The sequence below is a fragment of the Gigantopelta aegis genome, chromosome 11 (genome assembly GCF_016097555.1).
Source record: "Gigantopelta aegis isolate Gae_Host chromosome 11, Gae_host_genome, whole genome shotgun sequence".
In the NCBI taxonomy this organism is placed as follows: domain Eukaryota; kingdom Metazoa; phylum Mollusca; class Gastropoda; order Neomphalida; family Peltospiridae; genus Gigantopelta; species Gigantopelta aegis.
In genome coordinates this window covers 7,992,459-8,011,343 of record NC_054709.1, presented here as the reverse complement: position 1 = coordinate 8,011,343, position 18,885 = coordinate 7,992,459, and the positions used below count along the sequence as shown (strand labels likewise).

The 18,885-nt window shown below is 34.8% G+C and overlaps 1 protein-coding gene across 10 annotated transcripts in view; it reads left to right on the top strand.

The window, feature by feature from the left end:
- LOC121385171 (arf-GAP with GTPase, ANK repeat and PH domain-containing protein 1-like) overlaps nt 1-18,885 on the top strand; it is a 128,377-nt gene that overhangs the window by 102,407 nt on the left and 7,085 nt on the right. For 8 of the 10 annotated variants that reach the window (XM_041515728.1, XM_041515727.1, XM_041515724.1 and 5 more), the window contains 7 exons: nt 4,307-4,498; nt 4,924-4,997; nt 6,258-6,335; nt 9,026-9,110; nt 9,609-9,726; nt 11,478-11,582; nt 12,414-12,501. In XM_041515728.1, the coding sequence (XP_041371662.1) occupies nt 4,307-4,498; nt 4,924-4,997; nt 6,258-6,335; nt 9,026-9,110; nt 9,609-9,726; nt 11,478-11,582; nt 12,414-12,501 (740 nt within the window). The remainder of the gene's footprint in view (nt 1-4,306; nt 4,499-4,923; nt 4,998-6,257; nt 6,336-9,025; nt 9,111-9,608; nt 9,727-11,477; nt 11,583-12,413; nt 12,502-18,885) is intronic. The other 2 variants (XM_041515722.1, XM_041515721.1) reach the window with 2 other exon arrangements.

Here is an 18,885-nt window from a genome sequence, read left to right as displayed (position 1 = left end):
TTTCATGTTTCCATTATTTATAAACAAATTATACCTAAATATAAAAAAAATTGTTTCTTATTTCCAAAAGAGTTTTCTTTTTATGTTAAGCCTAACTGAAATTATTTGATAAAAAAACACTTTTAATTAAGGCTGGTATAGGGTTTAACTTATGATAAAAATGGTCTTCAAATTAACATCTAAAATGTTTTAATAAAGTATAAGCTATAACTCGGTATTAACCATTTTGTATTAATTATGCATTGTTTAATGTGTGTTTATATAAATAGTAAGTGTCTAAATATTAATTTTGTTTTGTTTCATGTTTATTTAAACACAATAACGTATCTAAATATTAAAGTTTGCTTTGTTTCATGTTTATTTAAACACAATAACGTATCTAAATATTAAAGTTTGCTTTGTTTATAAACAGTAAAATAACAAGTATCTAAAACGAATTAATGTAAATATTTATATATTAAAATCATATTTTTATTAACCATATATCAGTACCATTACCTTGTGAACTGACGACCTTCACCCACCCCGCCCCCATGATTTCAAGCTGTTAAAAGTTAACAACAGTAAATCATTAACAAGTGGACCAAATAGATTTGTTTCTAATTGACCCAGCTTTTTTTACATCCACCCACCTCCAGCCCCATTAGTATCCGATACATCTAGCTTTCCAGCACCCACCCAAATCCGAGCCCAATGGTATCTGATTGTCCCCGCTTTCCCACCCCTTCCTTCCTTCCTTCCTTCCTTCACCTCTACTTGTGTGTTCAGAAGGGTTGGCACCTGATATCTACATGTATTCTAGTGGCGGGACGTAGCCCAGTGGTAAAGTGTTTGCTTGATGCGTGGTCGGTCTAGGGTCGATCCCCGTCAGTGGGCTGTTTCTCATTCCAGCCAGTGCTCCACAACTGGTGTAACAAAAGTCGTTGTGTGTTCTATCCTGTCTATGGGATGGTGCATATAAAAGATCCCTTGCTGCTAATCGAAAAGAGTAGCCCATGAAGTGGCAACAGTGGGTTTCCTCTATCAATATCTGTGTGGTCCTTAACCATATGTCCGACACCATATAACCGTAAATAAAATGTGTTGAGTTCGTCGTTAAATAAAATATTTCCTTGCTTCACAATCAGTGCTTCACTATACGCTTTGACGTCTTTAAGTTTCGATGGTGGCAGTCATGTCAACAACTACATGTAACTTACATCATCAGTGATACATACGTCACAGCTATGATGCAACATTGTCTCTTGTTCTCATAATCAGTGCTTCACTATACGCTTTGACGTCTTACGTTTCCATGGTGGCAGTCATGTCAACAACTAACTTACATCATCAGCGATACATACGTCACAACTATGATGCAACACTGTCTCTTGTTCTCAACTTGCAAACTTGTTTATAATTAACAATATCGTTTAAAAATCTTCCATAAAATGATAAAGATTGATAATGGGCTCGTTGAGTATTCTCTAAATATTATACTGAATCAAACTTGTGGTGCTATTGAATTTTCAATATCCCATAGGATTAAATAAAAAACATAAAATATTTGTGCAAATTTCTTGAAGTAATTTAGGTGCATTTTGGAATGGTTCATTGAAAAAAAAAAAAGGAGGAGCCAACGCTTAATATTTAATTTAATTTGCCAATTAATGGCTTGTGCCTACCCTCATGAACCTCGCTTATTGGCCCTGGTTTTCTACGCCTCTCCACCCAATTGACTTTGCTTTCCCACATCAACCCTCAGCTCCAGCTCAGTAATACCATCACATATATGCTTCTAACCATTTTGGATTTTTCTTAACATGGGCATGAGGTAAATATAATTGAATGAAAAATTAAGTGTCATTAAAATGAAGCATTTAGCTACTTAGAAATATAACTGAGTCTGTTGTAAATGTTTTGTACATGAATGTTTGTTTCATATGAACATTTATTAAATGTCTACTTACTTTTGATTTCTTGACCCAAACAAATGCTAACTGATTTAATATGGAATGACCAAATGATTAAAACACTACAACATATTTTTCACTATTAAAGTGACAGACCCTAGAACGTATTTTTCACTATCAAAGTGACAGACCCTAGTTTTTAAACACTACAACGTATTTTTCACTATCAAAGGGACCGACCCTAGTTTTTAAACACTACAACGTATTTTTCACTATCAAAGGGACCGACTCTAGTTTTTAAACACTACAACATATTTTTCACTATCAAAGTGACAGACCCTAGTTTTCAAACACTACAACATATTTTTCACTATTGAAGTGACATACCCTAGTTTTTAAACACTACAACATATTTTTCACTATTGAAGTGACATACCCTAGTTTTTAAACACTACAACATATTTTTCACTATTGAAGTGACATACCCTAGTTTTTAAACACTACAGTGTATGTTTCACTATTAAAGGTTCAGACCCTAGTTTTTAAACACTATGATGTATTTTTCACTATTGAAGTGACATACCCTAGTTTTTAAACACTAGTGTATGTTTCACTATTAAAGGTTCAGACCCTAGTTTTTAAACACTATGATGTATTTTTCACTGTTAAAGTGACATACCCTAGTTTTTAAACACTACAACATATTTTTCACTGTTAAAGTGACAGACCCTAGTTTTTAAACACTACGATGTATTTTTAACTATTAAAGTGACAGACCCTAGTTTTTAAACACTACGACATATTTTTCACTATTAAAGTGACAGACCCTAGTTTTTAAACACTACAACATATTTTTCACTATTAAAGTGACAGACACTAGTTTTTAAACACTATGATGTATTTTTCACTATTAAAGTGACAGACCCTAGTTTTTAAACACTACTGTGTATTTTTCACTATTAAAGTGACAGACCCTAGTTTTTAAACGCTACAACATATTTTTCACTATTAAAGAGACAGACCCTAGTTTTTAAACACTACAGCGTATGTTTCACTATTAAAGTGACAGACCCTAGTTTTTAAACGCTACAACATATTTTTCACTGTGAAAGTGACGGACCCTAGTTTTTAAACACTACAACATATTTTTCACTATCAAAGTGACGGACCCTAGTTTTTAAACACTACAACATATTTTTCACTATCAAAGTGACAGACCCTAGTTTTTAAACACTACAACATATTTTTCACTGTCAAAGTGACAGACCCTAGTTTTTAAACACTACAACATATTTTTCACTGTTAAAGTGACAGACCCTAGTTTTTAAACACTACAACATATTTTTCACTATCAAAGTGACAAACCCTAGTTTTTAAACACTACAACATATTTTTCACTGTTAAAGTGACATACCCTAGTTTTTAAACACTACAACATATTTTTCACTATTAAAGTGACAGACCCTAGTTTTTAAACACTATGATGTATTTTTCACTATTAAAGTGACAGACCCTAGTTTTTAAACACTACGGTGTATTTTTCACTATTAAAGTGACATACCCTAGTTTTTAAACACTACCACATATTTTTCACTATTAAAGGTTCAGACCCTAGTTTTTAAACACTACGGCGTATGTTTCACTATTAAAGAGACAGACCCTAGTTTTAAACACTACAACATATTTTTCACTATTAAAGTGACATACCCTAGTTTTTAAACACTACAACATATTTTTCACTATTAAAGTGACAGACCCTAGTTTTTAAACACTACAACATATTTTTCACTATTGAAGTGACAGACCCTAGTTTTTAAACACTACGGTGTATTTTTCACTGTTAAAGTGACAGACCCTAGTTTTTAAACACTACGGTGTATTTTTCACTATTAAAGTGACAGACCCTAGTTTTTAAACACTACAACATATTTTTCACTATTAAAGCCATTTTTGATAATTGAAATAAGACATTACTTGTTTAATTTATCCATTTCTGTACATCCTAAGTGTTTCTGGTCATTCTGGTGTTTCTAATACCACAAAATACACTTTTTCATATTTTTAAAAACGGACACTTGTCTGAGAAAATATCTGTTATGGAGACAAGCTCTGGCCCCGTGGTCATAAACCCTAAAGTCTAGACTTTAATAAAGTCCAGACTTTAAACGTCATGGCAACGCCATTCAAATAGCATTACATTAAAGTCTGGACTTTATTAAAGTCTAGACTTTTAAGTTTTATAAGCATTTTTAAGGATATTTCAATGTTTCAATGACACAGACTCGTTGTTTAACTTTATTGTAACTTTATCCAGTTATGTTATAGGTTTGTAGATTAACCAAACTTAGTGTTCGTTTCCACAGGTTGAAACTAGACTTTGCGCCTTTAAGATTTGTTTAACTTTTACTCACCAGGTGTTATTGATGGGTCGGAATCGCCGCGTCCGTCCGTCCGTCCACCACCGCGACCGAAAACCTCAGCCGTTCCACGACTGGGCATCAACAACACGGCAATGGGCACCAAGGCTGACACCCCTAATGTGAAGAAACGGCACCGGCGGGCCAAAAGTGGAGGAGTGAAAAATGTCGATCCTAGTCAAGGAGATGGTAAGCCTTTTTTTCTCAGTTCTTTGATTTTCATGATATATTTTCAGGAATTTTAATTAGAAAATAATAATAATCCTTTAAGTTTTGGAGATTAATCTTGATTTCCATGAAACAATCCTTTGATTTTCATGAAATAATCCTTTAATTTTCATGAAAATAAGTTTTAGATTTTTGTGGCACTATTCATTTTGTTGTTTTATAAAAGCAGTCTTTTTTTTCTTTTTTTCATAAAAATAATCATTTTGATTTTCATAAAACTAATTTTTAATGAAAAATTAATTATATGGTTTTTCATAAAAACTATCCTTAGATTTTTCATAAAATAATAGTTTTATTTCCATGATGCTAATCATTTGATTCTTCATTTTTAAAAATGTTTTAAATTTGCTGTGACATTTTCTCTTCTTTTTTCTTCTTTTTTTTAGATTCTGATGGCTATGAGTTTGTTATAGTTTCTCTGGAAAATAAACAATGGCATTTTGAAGCTCAGAATAATGATGTAAGATCAGATTTGTTAAAAGAATAAATCTTAATTAACACTTTTCAGACTGAAGATGTCAGCCATAGATGGCTCATGCTTTTAACATAAAATTTCCATGGCTAGGCCCGACACTTGGGGCCTATTTCACAAAACTGGCACCTTTTTTGTCTAATCCATGCTTTTCAACAAACAAAGCAAAAAACCCATAAAACAAACAAAAAACCCGAACCAATAATGATTTTCCACATCAATTTTGGTCTGATCAGAGACCAAATATATATTTCGGGAGGCCTTAAACATACAAATGTGTTAAAGGGAATGTTATCTTTTTCCAGTGTGAAGAAATGTTCTAAATAGAGATTATTGTATGAGCTTGTGTGTCATACTGATTTTAGGAAACAAGTGTCAGGATTCTTGTATTGCCCGAGTGAAAGCGAGGGTGATACATGAATCCTGTCATGAGTTTTATAACATCAGTACTCTTGCATGCGAGTGTAATGTCTTTATTATCCATATTGGGTTTTTTGTGGGAGTTTTTTAATGAAAAACAAGGGCAGTCTCAAAATATTTCAATCACAACTAGAAAGAGATAACGAAATGACGTCATATTTCACATGCACAGTCTGAACTAGGTCTTTGAAAGCAAGGTTATGTTATGATGTCATTTCCAAAATCACATCATAACACTTATTATTACACATGTGCTTGTATGGTTTTTATTGACTCGGTTATGTTGAACCATGTGGTCATTACACATGTCATTACACACGTCATGTGCTTCGTATGGTTTTTATTGACTGTTATGTTGAACCATGTGGTCATTACACATGTCATTACACACGCCATGTGCTTCATATGGTTTTTAACGAATCGGTTATGTTGAAACATGTGGTCATTACACATGTTATTACACACATGTGCTTGTATGGTTTTTATCAACTCTGTTATGTTGAACCATGTGGTCATTACACATGTTATTACACACGCCATGTGCTTCATATGGTTTTTATTGACTCGGTTATGTTGAACCATGTGGTCATTACACGTTATTACACACGTCATGTGCTTTGTATGGTTTTTATCAACTCTGTTATGTTAAACCATGTGGTCATTACACATGTTATTACACACGTCATGTGCTTCGTATGGTTTTTATTGACTTGGTTATGTTGAACCATGTGGTCATTACACATGATATTACACATGTCATGTGCTTTGTATGGTTTTTACTGACTCGGCTATGTTGAACCATGTGGATAATAATTGTGTGTTTTTCAGGAGCGGGATCAGTGGGTCACTGCAATAGAACAACAGATCCTCACCAGCTTACAGATGAATGACAGTTGCAAATCCAAGGTCTACATTTAGTTACTTTTTCCACTAATAGTCATTTAAATTTACATCATTAAAAGGACTGTCCTGAGATTGCAGCCATTGTAAGATGTTTGCAATAACAGTGTTGTTGGCAACTACTATTTAATGCTAAATACATTTTCTTCTTTAGAATACAAGTGTTTGTATATCGAATGCATTTGCGGTGGTATACTAATGTTTGTAGCACTCAGTTTTTACTTTAATTCATGATATTTATTTTTTCGTACGGACGAAATTATTGGGAGGTGAAATCTGGTTTGGGCTACTACAAGCATTTTGACAACAACAAACACCTTGTAAATACAGACACTGATAGTTTAAATAAAAAAATGTATTTAATTTGTATCCAGCAATCACTGTATACATTGGCAAGATATGATGATTGGATAAATCTATATATTTTCGGTCACTGACCAAAAATATATGCAACGTGACATAAGCCAAACTTGACTGAGTATTTCAGAGTATATTTTCAATAAACATACTCTTTTAAATCATTTGTTGAAGTCAGTAAATACAAATAATTTTTAGTTTTGCAATAACAATACAAACTTGTATATTTATTTATGAAATAGAGTTTTAAAACGCTTTTTTAATGTGACAGAATGTAGCTAGCGTCTTACAAATAATGACGTCATGCATCTTGTATGACGTCATACGGCAAAAGCCTTGCTAGGTTGACAATACTCTATTTGCGCGTACACAAAACTGGAATAAAAAAAAAAAAATCGAATATCCCTGTAGGATTGCGGGATAAAAGAAATAACTGGTTACTGTCTTAAGATATCGGCTTTATCCTGCTCAGGACGAATGGCAGAGCCTTGCTGCATTCGCCATTCTACCCACCACAGGATAAAGCCGATATCTTGATACAGTAACCAGTTATTCCCTATGTATGTTACATCATCGAAAAGGCTCTATTAGTCTGAAACATTTTACAGTGGTTGTAAACTCAGTGCTGTCCCTTTAATGCCATTAAATGATATGACGATCCCTGACGACATAATTTTTACATTCATCGAGAAATGAACCAAACTCCCTTTCTACAGGTGGACCAATGGGATGACGTTATATTGTAATGAATGTAACACAAATTTAATTATTTAAAATTATACATCATTAATGCCTCTGTACAAAAGATGATTTGTAGTGAAGTTTGACTGGGATATTTTAAAGTATGTGACTGCTACTGATTGAAACCTGAGGTTCCTTTTGTTTTTACTATCGCTTATTTTACCTTTAATACTTATTATATATCTGTTTTTCTGAAACACACCTAAAAATTGCCGATGATGTTGCCTTTAGGAATTAATGTCTCTTAAACACACCTGAAAACATGCTTTTCATCATCCTGCCTTTAAGAATGAATGTCTCTTAAACACACCTGAAAACATGCTTTTCATCATCCTGCCTTTAAGAATTAATGTCTCTTAAACACACCTGAAAACATGCTTTTCATCATCCTGCCTTTAAGAATTAATGTCTCTTAAACACACCTGGAAACATGCTTTTCATCATCCTGCCTTTAAATTAATGTCTCTTAAACACCTGAAAACATGTTTTTCATCATCCTGCCTTTAAGAATTAATGTTTGCCATTCACAACCTTCCATTATGTATGGTTAAAGCATATATCACAAATACTGATTTTGTTTAGGGATGTTTTTTAACAACATTTAAGGATCACCTGTTATTTCTTTTACGTTTTTCAGGGTATGAACCAAAAATAAAACCATCCGCAAATTATGTTAAATCGGTGAAACCCTTCACAAATAAGTTTGCATATGATTATTTTTTTAGTGATTAAAGGTAAAATTAGCAATTTATAGCCTCTATCCCAGTGAATCCAACAATATGGGTGCACAGTGCTTGTAACTCAAATCTTTCTTATGTTGATATAATTTTAATCGATTTTGTAATTGAAAGCTGATCTGAGAGTGCAAACCAATTATAATGCAATAGTTGATGATGGGATTACAACCGATTCCCGACACTTCACAAGGTTTTATCGACTATGTTTCTAGACCCCGATAATCAGCACCATTCTCCACCATTCCACAAAGGTGATGTCGGTTTTTATTCCCAATTTTGGAGAAAAATATTTCCAATCTGAATGTAAATAATTCACCTTTTTTTAATTATTATATAAAGATATGTTTTAAAAGTGGTACGTAACACTTGACAAATACTCCTTCCCTCCCCTATAGCATTTCAAAATACAAAATAGATAACAGTAATTAGAATAAATACAAGTACATGTATTACATAGTATTACTCTTTTAAATTCTAACTTAGCTTAATGAGATGTTTTTGAACTGAAACTAAAACTTCCCAATTTTTTTTACGCCCATCTATGATGGGTCGTATTATGGTATGGTGTTGTCCATCCATCTGTCTGTACATATGTCCATCTGTTAACATTTTCTTGTCTGGACCATATCTTGCATACAGATGCATACAGGACCATCAAACCTCACACGTAGGAACAACTTGGGATGGCGGTGTGTCGTGTACTATTACTACATGTAAGTCACTGTGACCTACTTTCCACAGTTTACTGAACATAACTAAAATTCTCAAAGTGAAAGCCATAGGCAACAAGTCATATTTGAAAACAAAAACCCTGCTACAAGCTCGCCTGTCGTGTGCTGTAGTGTTGTTTGTATGTTTCAGAAGCTGTCGGCAACTGATGTTGCGGGGATCCAGGCAATACGTAATGTCCGGGGAAACAATGTCTGTGCAGACTGTGGTGCTCCAAGTAAGTGGAGGAACAATAAATCAATGTGCTCTAGTGGTGTCTTTAAACAAAACAAAACTTTAACTTTGAGGTAAAACACTCACCTGATGGCATGGTTGGTCTAGGATCGATCCCTGTCGGTGGGCCCATTGGGCTATTTCCCGTAGTCGCCAGTGCACCATGACTGGTATATATCACAGACCGTGAACATCCTGTGCTATTCTGTCTTTGGGATGGTGCATATAAGATCCCTTGCTACAAATGGAAAAATGTAGTGGGTTTCCTCTCTACGACTTAATGTCGAAATCACCAAATGTTTGACATCCAATAGCTGATTATTAATTAATCAATGTACTGACATCCAAAATTTGATTATTAATAAATCAATGAACTCTAGTGTTGTCGTTAAACAAAACAAACTTTAACATTGTTAATGTTTTCTTGGTCTTTGAGGATGTTAAAGAAATGTTCCTTTTGTTCCATTGTCTATTTTATTGTTATGCTAAATTTCTGTTCCAGATCCTGACTGGTCAAGTATAAACTTGGGTGCTTTAATCTGTATTGAGTGTTCGGGCATTCACAGAAACTTAGGAACTCATATATCTAAAGTCAGGTCCTTGGATCTTGATGACTGGCCGTGAGTCTTTGTTTTATGTACTTTAATCTGTATTGAGTGTTCGGGCATTCACAGAAACTTAGGAACTCATATATCTAAAGTCAGGTCCTTGAATCTTGATGACTGGCCGTGAGTCTTTGTTTTATGTACTTTAAATCAGGAATGATTTGCAAGCATAACATTTTAGGGAATTTAGCGAGGCCATACAAGACACTAATATTTTATGACGTTAAGTTTTAAAGAGACGTACAACAGATTCTTTTGAAAAAAGTTTTGTGTGATTGTTTTGTCCTCTCTATCTTTATCTCTACCTCTCTCTCTCTCTCTCTCTCTCTCTCTCTCTCTCTCTCTCTCTCTCTCTCTCTCTCTCTCTCTCTCTCTCTCTCTCTCTCTCTCTCTCTCTCTCTCTCTCTCTCTCTCTCTCTCTCTCTCTCTCTCTCTCTCTCTCTCTCTCTCTCTCTCTCTCTGTCTGTGTGTGTGTGTGTGTGTGTGTGTGTGTTTGTTGATATGGTCATTTCGTCTCATTCTCAGGGTTTGTATACTACTTTAGTCTTTGGTTGGGCATTGTTAACATACACTTTTTCACTTGAGAAAATCTAATGAACTTGTGACCCGGAGTTTATAAAAATCAAGTCTGGGATGTTTATTATCATGGCAATGCCAGACAAATTGCATGCATACTCCATCATTAAATATTTGAGTCTAAGACTCTAAAGTTTCATAAGCAGAGGCCCTGGGTCCCATTTTACGAAGCAGTCTTAGTGCTGAGATCATCTTAAGTGCATAGCTGCCTCGTATACTTAAAGTGATCTTAGTGCTAAGATCGCTTCATAAAAAACCCTCTGGATGTTGAATCTAGTAACAAACCTGTGATTTGTCCATTCACATTTTAGTTTATGAATCTAATATTAACCCAGGACGGGACATAGCCCTATCGTAAAGTGTTCGCTTGATGCGCGATCGGTCTAGGATCGATTCCTGTTGGTGGGCCCATTGGGCTATTTCTCTTTCTAGCCAGTGCACCACAACATGTATATTAAAGGCCTTGGTATGTGCTGTTCTGCCTGTGGGATGGTGCATATAACAGATCCCTTGCTACTAATGAAAAAAGGTAGCAGGTTTCTTCTGTAAGACTATATATGTCTGAATTACGAAATGTTTGACATCCAGTAGCCGATGATTGATAAATGAATGTGCTCTAGTGGTGTTGTTAAACAAAACAAACTTCTTCTTCCTCTGTAAGACTATATGTCCGAATTATCAAATGTTTGACATCTAATAGCTGATTATTGATAAATCAATGTGCTCTAGTGGTGTTGTTAAACAAAACAAACTTCTTCTTCCTCTGTAAGACTATATGTCCGAATTATCAAATGTTTGACATCTAATAGCTGATTATTGATAAATCAATGTGCTCTAGTGATGTTGTTAAACAAAACAAACTTCCAGCCAGTGCACCACGAATGGTATATCAAAGGCCATGGTATGTACTACCCTGTCTATGGGATGGTGCATATAAAAGATCCCTTGCTGCTAATTGAAAAGATTAGTCCATGAAGTGGAGACAGCAGGTTTCCTCCCTCAATATCTGCATGGTCCTTAACCATATGTCTGACGCCATATAATCGTAAATAAAATGTGTTGAGTGCGTCGTTAAATAAAACATTTCTTTCTTTCAAAACAAACTTTCTAGTATGAACCCTGTGATGTTTTTCAAAATAAAACCTATTTAGGTGTTGAATCTATCATTGAATCTTTGATTGATGTTTCAGTCCTGAGCTTATTAAAGTGATGACGGGAATCGGCAACTTGACGTGTAACTCGGTCTGGGAAGGAAACATGAAAGGCCGGCAGAAACCTTCAGGGAACTCGCCAAGGTATTATTTTATTTCATTTCATTTCAACTTATTTTTGTGCTTTTATCCAATTAAGATTCCCGCACGCTGTCCTCGGTGCACACCTCAGCTATCTGGGCTGTCTGTCCAGGACAGTGGGTTAGTTGTTAGTGGTTAGTGAGGGAGAAGAGAGTGTGGTGGCTTTATACCTACCCAATGAGTCTTTAATACTTGCTCTGGGTGGGAGCCGGTACTGGGCTGTGAACCCTGTACCTACCAGCCTTATGTCCGATGGTTTAACCACGACACTGCGAGGCCTGTGGTATTATTAAAATGGTTTTATACCTACCCAATGAGTCTTTAATACTTGCTCTGGGTGGGAGCCGGTACTGGGCTGTGAACCCTGTACCTACCAGCCTTATGTCCGATGGTTTAACCACGACACCGCGGAGGCCTGTGGTATTATTAAAATGGTTTTATCCTGTAACCTCTGTTTCTATTGGACTATTATAATGACCAGTTAAAGCAAAATATTAAGCTTTAGATTATACGATAAAGAGATTATTACATTCATGTGTTTCGATATCGTCAGTATCATATATTAGGAATACAAATAATGCATTATGCTTACCATACCAAAACACCTAAGGTAATAACCTCTATATTATCATGTTTTGGAAATAAACTCTTCATATATGTTTTCAAGCAGTTTGTAGATGTGCCATGTAATAGCTCAATTGCTTTTCAACCATGGATTTGAAACCTCAAGAAAAAAGCCCCCCCCCCCCCCTCCCCATATTGTGTATTCAGCTTTATTAAAAAAATAAAAAAATGTATTTTTTTATTATTTTTTATTATTGTTTCTTTTTGCAGAGATGAAAAAGAAAGGTGGATAAGGGCAAAATATGGAGAAAAGGAATTTTTGCCTCAATTACCTTACGTTGATATACCTCTAAATCAGGTAAAATATATAGAGGATACTCCCCGAGTGTCTTGTGATGTCATAATTTATCAGCACGAGTTGATAAAAGTATGAAATCCGAGGCATGCTGAGGATTTTATACTTTTATCAAAAAGTGCTGATAAATTATGATATCACAAGACATGAGGTGGGTATTCTTTTTATCATCCATTATAATTCTTTTCATTTGTGACAATTGTAAATAATGTCAGTAATGTGGGTTGAATGTCACTATATTTGGCAGCGGTAGACTTGTCAACTAGCAGAACGACAGTGGCGCGAAGTCCCGAATTATTGACAGGTTTAGTGCTGAAACATAAACAGTGACGTAAGCAATATCTCCTAGGAGAATATCGCAGGAGATATTGCAAATTATAGTGCTATTGATATCTCCTACAAAAGCCTTTTAATGGATGATAAATATTCCTTGAAGCATGTTGTGGTATGATTATGGACTGGGTTGTTGGAATTGTGTGTGCATGTATTTCAGGGAACGGGAGATATGGTGGGCACAAGCATAGGTGTTCGAGATAAAATGGTGCTAAACAATTTTTTTTTTTTTTTAAATTGATAGATGGTAAAAAAAAAATTAATAGACTTGCTGTAGTACCTGAAGTTTAAAAGACAGAATAGCTCATGAACATAAGCATTTAATTTATGCACGTCTTTTGACATACACATAATTATTAGTAGTAGTAGTAGTATCTTATTACATGGACGTTTTCATATGGTCTTGTTATAGGTCCAAAGTCAGTTTTATTGGCCTGGGGCTGGTTGTATGTTAGCTGTATTTATATTATTAAATCGGTGTTTTCATATTGGTTTTGTTTGTAGGTCCAAAGTCAGTTGTATTGGCCTGAGGCTGGTTGTATGTTAGCTGTATATATGTTATTAAGTGGGTGTTTTCATATTGGTTTTGTTATAGGTCCAAAGTCAGTTGTACTGGCCTGGGCTGGTTGTATGTTAGCTGTATATATGTTATTAAGTGGGTGTTTTCATATTGGTTTTGTTATAGGTCCAAAGTCAGTTGTATTGGCCTGAGGCTGGTTGTATGTTAGCTGTATATATGTTATTAAATGAGTGTTTTCATATTGGTTTTGTTATAGGTCCAAAGTCAGTTGTATTGGCCTGGGGCTGGTTGTATGTTAGCTGTATATATGTTATTAAGTGGGTGTTTTCATATTGGTCTTGTTATAGGTCCAAAGTCAGTTGTATTGGCCTGGGCTGGTTGTATGTTAGCTGTATATATGTTATTAAGTGGGTGTTTTCATATTGGTTTTGTTATAGGTCCAAAGTCAGTTGTACTGGCCTGGGGCTGGTTGTATGTTAGCTGTATATATGTTATTAAGTGGGTGTTTTCATATTGGTTTTGTTATAGGTCCAAAGTCAGTTGTATTGGCCTGGGGCTGGTTGTATGTTAGCTGTATATATGTTATTAAGTGGGTGTTTTCATATTGGTTTTGTTATAGGTCCAAAGTCAGTTGTATTGGCCTGGGGCTGGTTGTATGTTAGCTGTATTTATGTTATTAAATGGGTGTTTTCATATTGGTTTTGTTATAGGTCCAAAGTCAGTTGTATTGGCCTGGGCTGGTTGTATGTTAGCTGTATTTATGTTATTAAATGGGTGTTTTCATATTGGTTTTGTTATAGGTCCAAAGTCAGTTGTATTGGCCTGGGGCTGGTTGTATGTATGTTATTAAGTGGGTGTTTTCATATTGGTTTTGTTATAGGTCCAAAGTCAGTTGTATTGGCCTGGGGCTGGTTGTATGTTAGCTGTATATATGTTATTAAATGGGTGTTTTCATATGGTTTTGTTTGTAGGTCCAAAGTCAGTTTTATTGGCCTGGGGCTGGTTGTATGTTAGCTGTATTTATGTTATTAAATGGGTGTTTTCATATGGTTTTGTTATAGGTCCAAAGTCAGTTTTATTAGCCTGGGGCTGGTTGTATGTTAGCTGTATTTGTTATTAAATGGGTGTTTTCATATTGGTTTTGTTATAGGTCCAAAGTCAGTTGTATTGGCCTGAGGCTGGTTGTATGTTAGCTGTATATATGTTATTAAATGGGTGTTTTCATATTGGTTTTGTTATAGGTCCAAAGTCAGTTGTATTGGCCTGGGGCTGGTTGTATGTTAGCTGTATATATGTTATTAAGTGGGTGTTTTCATATTGGTCTTGTTATAGGTCCAAAGTCAGTTGTATTGGCCTGGGCTGGTTGTATGTTAGCTGTATTTATGTTATTAAATGGGTGTTTTCATATTGGTTTTGTTATAGGTCCAAAGTCAGTTGTATTGGCCTGGGGCTGGTTGTATGTTAGCTGTATATATGTTATTAAGTGGGTGTTTTCATATTGGTTTTGTTATAGGTCCAAAGTCAGTTGTACTGGCCTGGGGCTGGTTGTATGTTAGCTGTATATATGTTATTAAGTGGGTGTTTTCATATTGGTTTTGTTATAGGTCCAAAGTCAGTTGTACTGGCCTGGGGCTGGTTGTATGTTAGCTGTATATATGTTATTAAGTGGGTGTTTTCATATTGGTTTTGTTATAGGTCCAAAGTCAGTTGTATTGGCCTGGGGCTGGTTGTATGTTAGCTGTATTTATGTTATTAAATGGGTGTTTTCATATTGGTTTTGTTATAGGTCCAAAGTCAGTTGTATTGGCCTGGGCTGGTTGTATGTTAGCTGTATTTATGTTATTAAATGGGTGTTTTCATATTGGTTTTGTTATAGGTCCAAAGTCAGTTGTATTGGCCTGGGGCTGGTTGTATGTTAGCTGTATATATGTTATTAAGTGGGTGTTTTCATATTGGTTTTGTTATAGATCCAAAGTCAGTTGTATTGGCCTGGGGCTGGTTGTATGTTAGCTGTATATATGTTATTAAGTGGGTGTTTTCATATTGGTTTTGTTATAGGTCCAAAGTCAGTTGTATTGGCCTGGGGCTGGTTGTATGTTAGCTGTATATATGTTATTAAGTGGGTGTTTTCATATTGGTTTTGTTATAGGTCCAAAGTCAGTTGTATTGGCCTGGGGCTGGTTGTATGTTAGCTGTATATATGTTATTAAATGGGTGTTTTCATATGGTTTTGTTTGTAGGTCCAAAGTCAGTTTTATTGGCCTGGGGCTGGTTGTATGTTAGCTGTATTTATGTTATTAAATGGGTGTTTTCATATGGTTTTGTTATAGGTCCAAAGTCAGTTTTATTAGCCTGGGGCTGGTTGTATGTTAGCTGTATTTGTTATTAAATGGGTGTTTTCATATTGGTTTTGTTATAGGTCCAAAGTCAGTTTTATTAGCCTGGGGCTGGTTGTATGTTAGCTGTATTTATGTTATTAAATGGGTGTTTTCATATTGGTTTTGTTATAGGTCCAAAGTCAGTTTTATTAGCCTGGGGCTGGTTGTATGTTAGCTGTATTAATGTTATTAAGTGGGTGTTTTCATATTGGTTTTGTTATAGGTCCAAAGTAATTTGTATTGGCCGTGGGGCTGGTTGTATGTTAGCTGTATATATGTTATTAAGTGGGTGTTTTCATATTGGTTTTGTTATAGGTCCAAAGTAATTTGTATTGGCCGTGGGGCTGGTTGTATGTTAGCTGTATATATGTTATTAAGTGGGTGTTTTCATATTGGTTTTGTTATAGGTCCAAAGTAATTTGTATTGGCCGTGGGGCTGGTTGTATGTTAGCTGTATATATGTTATTAAGTGGGTGTTTTCATATTGGTTTTGTTATAGGTCCAAAGTAATTTGTATTGGCCTGGGGCTGGTTGTATGTTAGCTGTATATATGTTATTAAGTGGGTGTTTTCATATTGGTTTTGTTATAGGTCCGAAGTCAGTTGTATTGGCCTGGGGCTGGTTGTATGTTAGCTGTATATATGTTATTAAGTGGGTGTTTTCATATTGGTTTTGTTATAGGTCTAAAGTCAGTTGTATTGGCCTGAGGCTGGTTGTATGTTAGCTGTATATATGTTATTAAGTGGGTGTTTTCATATTGGTTTTGTTATAGGTCCAAAGTCAGTTGTATTGGCCTGGGGATGGTTGTATGTTAGCTGTATATATGTTATTAAGTGGGTGTTTTCATATTGGTTTTGTTATAGGTCCAAAGTCAGTTGTATTGGCCTGGGGCTGGTTGTATGTTAGCTGTATATATGTTATTAAATGGGTGTTTTCATATTGGTTTTGTTATAGGTCCAAAGTCAGTTGTATTGGCCTGAGGCTGGTTGTATGTTAGCTGTATATATGTTATTAAATGGGTGTTTTCATATTGGTTTTGTTATAGGTCCAAAGTCAGTTGTATTGGCCTGGGGCTGGTTGTATGTTAGCTGTATATATGTTATTAAGTGGGTATTTTCATATTGGTTTTGTTATAGGTCTAAAGTCAGTTGTGCCCCTGCGTGTGCTGTAACCTCACCGTGGTGCAGGGGTGTAACATTCTCTTTGAGAATGGCCAATACAGCACAAATTGAAGTTTAGAGTAAAATTTGGTGTCCGTAAAATTCTGTGATATTTGTATTTGTATTTTTGCACAGTTCTTTACACTGTTTTTGTTTAAACCTTGAATTTTTATATTGATGTTGATCATCACTTTATTTATGTGCATTACCATAGTTTGACACCCAATAGCCGATGTATTTTTCGTGCTGGGGTGTCGTTAAACATTCATTCATTCATTCATTCATTCAAAGTCAGTTGTATTGGCCTGGGGCTGGTTGTATGTTAGCTGTATATATGTTATTAAGTGGGTGTTTTCATATTGGTTTTGTTATAGGTCTAAAGTCAGTTGTATTGGCCTGAGGCTGGTTGTATGTTAGCTGTATATATGTTATTAAGTGGGTGTTTTCATATTGGTTTTGTTATAGGTCTAAAGTCAGTTGTATTGGCCTGAGGCTGGTTGTATGTTAGCTGTATATATGTTATTAAGTGGGTGTTTTCATATTGGTTTTGTTATAGGTCTAAAGTCAGTTGTATTGGCCTGAGGCTGGTTGTATGTTAGCTGTATATATGTTATTAAATGGGTGTTTTCATATTGGTTTTGTTATAGGTCTAAAGTCAGTTGTATTGGCCTGAGGCTGGTTGTATGTTAGCTGTATATATGTTATTAAGTGGGTGTTTTCATATTGGTTTTGTTATAGGTCTAAAGTCAGTTGTATTGGCCTGAGGCTGGTTGTATGTGTGTAGTATTATGTTATTAAATGAATGTTTTCATATTAGTCTTTTTATAGGTCCAATGACAGTTGTATTGGCCTGACACAGCTTGTATGTTTGTGTCCGTAGGTACGTGTGTATGTGTGTAATATGTTTCATGTCGTTCAGCAGTTAATTGATGCTTTTGTGCAAGAGGATATCCGTAACATCATTATATGGGTCAATATCAAAATTGGTAACATTTTGGGTGCCGGCTCTAAATTATATTATTTCACAATTTTTCACAGAATATTACTTTGACATCAATACACAAAACCACACATATTTGTAATATATTTCAGACATTAGTTTTTAAAAAATCAGTATTTTATTTCAGAAATCGTGCCAAAATCTATGTCCCTTGCAAGGGGTGAAGTAACAGTATGGACAATTTTTGAATATTTTAGCAATTATGTACACATGGTCAAGGTCAAATGTAGAATGCTTGGTTGGTACATGGTGTGCTCTTAGACAACATAATTTCCTTAAATGTTTTAAAATGTAATTTCTAATTTTGACATATGCTAAGACAGTAACAGTATGGATGCTCAAAATTTGTATGCAAAGAAATATACTTGTTCAAAATATTGTGTCTTCTGGTCCAAGTTACTGAATTAAGGCCACATTCAAATGATAAGACAGAAAGTGGAAGATCCTTTGTATGTAGAAAGTACAAGACCCAGTTCATGGAGCTCCAATTATGAACATTTTATGATGGAGGTAACAGTATGGACATGTATATAAGGGACACACATATTTAGTAAAAAATTCCTAAAATAGAATTATCAGAAATAAAGTATAATAGCACAGTATTATTACTTAATATCTCATGTTTACATTTATGCAGAAAAAGTTAAAGAATAATATCTTTTTTAACACAATATTAAACTTTATATAACGTCACCGCTTGCAAGGGACATGAGATTTCGGCATAATTTCTGAAATAAAATACTGATGTTTTTTAAAACTAATGTTCGAAATGTATTATAAATATGTGTGGTTTCGTACATTGATGTCAAAGTAATATTCTGTGAAAAAAATTGGGAAATATATACATTTTATAATATAATTTAGAGCCGGGACACAAAATGTTACCAATTTTGGTATCGACCCATATTCCTGGGCCATGTGTATGTGTGTAATATGTTTCATGTGGCTGTTTCAGCAGTTAATTGATGCTTTTGTGCAAGAGGATATCCGTAACAT